The sequence below is a fragment of the Styela clava genome, chromosome 7 (assembly GCF_964204865.1).
Source record: "Styela clava chromosome 7, kaStyClav1.hap1.2, whole genome shotgun sequence".
Classification (NCBI taxonomy): Eukaryota; Metazoa; Chordata; class Ascidiacea; order Stolidobranchia; family Styelidae; genus Styela; species Styela clava.
Window position 1 is genome coordinate 11,002,100 of NC_135256.1, and position 5,522 is coordinate 11,007,621.

At 35.8% G+C, this 5,522-nt stretch overlaps 1 protein-coding gene across 1 annotated transcript; it reads right to left on the bottom strand.

The window, feature by feature from the left end:
* Positions 1–298: 298 nt before the first annotated feature.
* On the bottom strand, positions 299–4,661 carry LOC120347675 (uncharacterized). The gene is made up of 5 exons (XM_039417736.2): positions 3,609–4,661; positions 2,968–3,130; positions 2,732–2,795; positions 1,983–2,148; positions 299–1,170 (listed from the first exon to the last, which is right to left on the bottom strand). Exons 1-5 carry the CDS (start codon positions 4,541–4,543, stop codon positions 1,029–1,031), a joined length of 1,470 nt encoding a protein of 489 aa, XP_039273670.2. The 5' UTR covers positions 4,544–4,661; the 3' UTR covers positions 299–1,028.
* Positions 4,662–5,522: the final 861 nt, after the last annotated feature.

Here is a 5,522-nt window from a genome sequence, read left to right on the forward strand (position 1 = left end):
TACTGATTTAAACAGTTCTTAAAATGTCGAAAAATAGGACCTATGCCGGTAACAACATTGGTAGTTGAAAAAAAACTCAACTCTGAAAGGCTCTTATGTACGAGATTTTATTACTCTGAATCTGAAGACTATTCTTCTTCATAACATTTCATTATTCTGAAGACTATTCTTCTTCATAACACACTGTTAAAAAATTTTTCCCAAATTTACTAAAAAAAAATGGCAGCAAAAGTACTGGCCCCATGTAAAAAAAATTACGAGCCCTATCAGTAGTATTATGAACAGTATTTTCAGTAAATTTACAGAGATTGATGGTAGCAAAAATTACTATAAAACTGTAAAAAATACTACTTTTTTGACGGCAGTAAACCTACCCACCAGTAGTAATATTTTTTACCTTAAAATAGTAAATAAAATTACTATCTCGATGGCAGCTACCTTACCCGACAGTAGTACCATACAATACTAGCATGATGGTAATTTCTCACTCGCGATGACCGAACCACTACGAGAGTAGCAAAGATCTACTGGCACGACACAACAGTAAACACACAGAATATTACAGTTAAAATAAAAAAAAACGAGATTCTGGAAACGAAAATCATTTTATTACAATTAATATTTTTAGCATAAATACACACTGAATGCCTTTAAATCTTGTAAAAAACAGTTTCGAAAAAAATTTCATCAAATTGCCTCAGTACTGATACAAGTACATTGTATGTGTAAAGCTACACACAATAATAACCCAGTATTGTAAGACTCACAGATAACTCACATATTTTTTAACCTGGTGGAAATAAGTGTGGCTTATTCACTGAAAAAACTTTGTCATCCCTGCTATCTAGCATATTCCATTTTCAAGTTTTATCTTCTAGATTTGAGCTTTTTTGTGACTTTGAGCAAAAATAGGCATGCAATGAAAAAAAATAAAAAAAAGCTTAATGGAATCAGATTCGGAAAAATTCGATTCGAAAAAAAATGTATCCGGAAGTGGCAACCCTAGCAGTAACACCACCAAAGTTTACTTAAACATCAATTTCTAACAACGGCACATATAACGCCTGTGATAGATTCACTCTTCTTGCAAGGCCGATTAGTTTTGCATTAACGTCTTTGCCTTTACTTTTTTTCGACTTAGTGCCGCTGGGGTTTATGTCACCGAAGAACCTGAAAAAAGGCAGAACTTAAATGGCGAATAGGTTTCACATATGAAATTTGGAAAACGTCCTGTTATCTCACCACCAAAATAGTAAAAACACAAACACTGGACAAAAATAGTAAAAATGTCAGGTATTTATAATGTATCGTGCCTTGCCAAGGGATAAACAAAAAACTGTCAGTGGGCCAGGAATGCAATTGCCAAACCAGAAAGCTACAGATCCTCCTAGCCCCCAGTTGTCGCAAATCGCAATAGGCTCATCCGCTCGTTGACATTCGATTGCAAATGCAGCAATTGAAAAATATTGTATTAATTTCTGTCATTAGTAATGATTTTTTGCAAATATATCAAAAATTTCCTGCTACAAAATGGAGAGCACAGTGACATCGTTTTAAATTGAAGTTCACTAAAATAGGATTGTTGTGAGTTCATTTTTCACATATGAATGTAAAACATATTAGATTAGGAGGAAACATGTAAACATGTGTGGTACCGCCAGTCAGTCATGATTTATTTTAACCATTAATCGGTACCGTACCGATGAATGGTTAAAATAAATCATGACTATTATTAAACACCTAAAAACTGTTTAACTAATTAAATTATTCCCAGCCCTACTCGTGGCCCAGTCCCCAGGGTATGGACACCACGAGTTTGTGCAAGTCCAGTCACATATTTCATTTTCACAACCCATTTTTTGTATTGTATGTCATCAAATAACACTACATGACAGAAGTAACAGGTAATTCATCAACAACGTGTACATTGTGCCAACAGCAAGAATTATATCAGCACTGTAGACTAGCACATTTTTTCTTACCTCTGAATAAAATCAAACGTCAGCAAGGCCTTATTTGGATATTCTATGTTGAAAACATAGAACGAAGCAAACTGAAAAGCCACCGCTTCAAAAAACGTTCTACAGGAACACACCACTTCTCGTTCAGCGATGACGTAAAAAGTCTCAGCAGTCGCTACCGTGTTACCTGAAACACAAGATTGTAAACTTTAGCTTCGAATCTATAGGCTTATGAATAAAGTGAAAGTCACTTGACAGGTTGATTAATCTTATTATCTCAACTTCTAAAGCCAACTAATAACAAATACACTTACTAGAGGTGGACGATTAGTGATTTTTTGATAATATGCAATTACACAATTATTAATTGTATAATAGTACGATCATCTCAAAATTGGCTTTGGCTATATATTTAATATAGCAGACATGGATTTGTACTTATTTTCACTCACCGTTGATAGCGAGCGTAACACTGATAGAACGAAGGGAGAACTTATTATATTGATGAGGCTTATGATAAGCATTACGTTCTTTCAGAAATATTATATTTCATATTTCAAGCAATGCATACTGTGACGCAACAGTTAAAGCAGGTAGCATGACAGAAGCTGGTGATATCATTTTATAATAATCACAACTGAGAAGTATATGGCGACACAAAATGGCCTTTGAAAAAGTTGCAGAATTAATCACAGGAAAACAGCTATCATATCATATTTCGAAATTGTTCCTGATATTCACAATTACATCGCTCACCTCTTAACACTTACCTATGCAAGCAATAAATGGAGATTTTGGAATATCTTCTAATATCTGGGGAAAAGTGGTTTCTTTCTGAAAATAGGCAAAGTAGTGAATAAATATGCAAAAAAATTCCGTTAACCACTATCATGCAGTTAGTTTCCAATTAATTTGCAGTCGGCTCACAAAACTTTATACGAACAGTGTTGTGCACAAGTTACATTACTCTTGATGCGAAAACTTTCAAAAAAAGCATAGAACATACCTGGAAACACTTAAATATTTGGTTTAGGTCCTCTCCGAAATAATAGGCGATCAACGTGACCACCCCAGTCGATTTTGGTAATTCAGTTTTCAGATTCTTTGATTCCGATTTTGAAGAACTTATAAATTCAGAAATTTTCTTATTGGTTGAACATTTCAATGTCCTAAATAATAATGCCTGAGTAAGTGATCCACTTTCTGATTGAATGACACTAAGTACTGGTAATTTCATAGAGGTTGGCTCATCGACCTTGCGATTAGTTACATAATTTGTTCCTATTGCAAGACTGAAGAGAGATGAAAGTAACATTAAATTACAGCCTGCTTGGAAAAGAAAGGGCAATTATTGTCAAGCAATTATTACACAGACATGGAAACAGACAACCTCTAGAGCACACTATGTCGCATGTGGTACCAGCCTGCAAGAACAGGTGCACAATAACTAGGGTACTTGATTATGAAGTAAAATAAAGAATAGAAGAACTTCAGAATATTTAAGTATAGCCTAACCTCAGATAAGTTATAACCTCTTATAGGAAGCAATAAATAATGGGCACAAGAAGGCTTTCAACAAAAACTCTGCAAGGCATAGCATTCGAATGAAAATTATCTTGCAAAGTATCAGATATTTGTGCAACTTACTTGTAAATGCATATGGAATTGTCTTCAAGTTTTTTTAAAATATTCTTTTTAGCTTCTGTTTTACCAACCAATGTTTCATAATGGCGCATTAAACAGATTCCATCGAACAAGTGTGGCCATAACTCCTTGATCCCACTGATGCTTTGATTTTGATTTATATGCTTTCGTTGAAGAGGGAAGGTCTGTTTCATATATTCTTCCACTTTTCCCAAATCCTGATCAGACTTTGATAATGTGTACTCATGCTTGAGCCACATTCTAAGTTGTTCAAGTTCCCCTTCATTATCTGTTTCAGGACCCCAAAGCACACAGCCATATCTGTCAACATCTACTTGTTCTTCCACCTTAGGCTGTTGGCTTCTCTTCTTTGATGTGGACTTCCGCAAGTTGTCAATACGCCAAACCATTTGTTGGGTCAGGTAGGAATAGCCAGACCCAATGACTTCACCTTCAGGTCCACTTGTATCTTGGAAAGACTTTGGATATCTACGTATGACCCTTTTAGCAATAGTCGACAATTCTGCCCTTGACGGCTTGGAACTGCCCGACCACTTCAGGACAGAGTCCACAAGAATGCGAACAAACTCACTTCTTCTGGCTGATGGAACAACTGTGCCACTTTTGCACATTTCAATTATGTCAGTGGGAAAGTCTTTCCAAGATATCACAAAGTTTTCTGCATTGCAAGATGAAGAGGAATCGCTGAATAGTTCAGTTGCATCGGATGAAATATCCAGACATAGACTATCTTTCCAGTATGCAACAATTTTCCGAGCCAATATGACAGACACCACACCATAGAGGTCTTCCTCTTTAATAAGCAAGAGATCAGAAGAATCTTCGACGCCAAGGTCTCTTAATTTCACATCCAGGTCTTGTATTGCTTGGTTATTCAAACCAATTTTAGACAGTTCATTCAAATTTATATTAGCCATTACTAAAATCTTCAGCAGTGCCAGCGAGAACTAAAACATTTATTGAAATCACAGCCAAAAATAAAAAATAAATTTTCAAAAAATAAACCTGTCAATGTAATCACTACTTTCCTATATTTATTTACTTTCCTAGGCAATGGGAAGGGCCAAAAATGTTGAACAGGTTAACGGTACAATTAACCAATTTTATGTACTCAAGGGTTACAATTCTTCCGAGCATAAGTCACTGAAAACAAATTTAGCAATAGAACTAACAGACGCAAAAAAACGCAATACTTCATATTTTCATCCATGTTATTATGTCCAACTAAACCATGCTTTATTTTATTTTTTCAGTATAACAATAACTTTGTAGCTATAATTGAATTCATCTGTCTGTTACCGGTACCGTACCTATTGTTGCCACCGACTTGTAACGTTTGAACGTATCACATCACCATAGGCTACCGGTAAGTTACATCTATTCCGAAACAAATACTGAAATAGCCAATTCAGATTTTTACTCTTGGTCGTCGATAGATACTGGTGCCGGTAACACGGCGAAACTAACGCAGTGTGTAAGCATGTCGCTGTATACAGGTACGGTACCATTAGATGCTGATGTACACGGTATTTAAAGAATATTTTGGTCTACCAACTACAAGTCTACTACTGTAACACAAACATGCTCAATTAACGCATGAAAAGCTACAAAAACCAACCGCCTAAAATAAACATCTACAAAAACCAACCGCCTAAAATAAACATCCACTAACGACAAAGAGCCTCGCTTACCGAGTCCTAATTCCTAAACCAGAAAAAGCGCGGGCTACAGGCACGTGACATTTGAGTGATGTCATAATTGGCACATTACCGGTACCAAATGACCTGTGACGGTAAAGAGAAGGATTAAAATATAGGAAACTTTGTTCTCTGCAAAAAGTACCAGTACCGGTACCTCAATAATCAGACCACTACCCGTGGTAAATCCGCACCTACC

Excerpts from the sequence above, each read along its gene's own strand:
- LOC120347675 (XM_039417736.2), bottom strand. The coding sequence starts at position 4,543 with ATGGCTAATATAAATTTGAATGAACTGTCTAAAATTGGTTTGAATAAC. Across the intron at positions 3,131-3,608 it reads AATTCCATATGCATTTACAA|GACATTGAAATGTTCAACCA; the intron begins GTAAGTTGCACA and ends ATTATTATTTAG. Across the intron at positions 2,796-2,967 it reads AAATATTTAAGTGTTTCCAG|AAAGAAACCACTTTTCCCCA; the intron begins GTATGTTCTATG and ends GCCTATTTTCAG.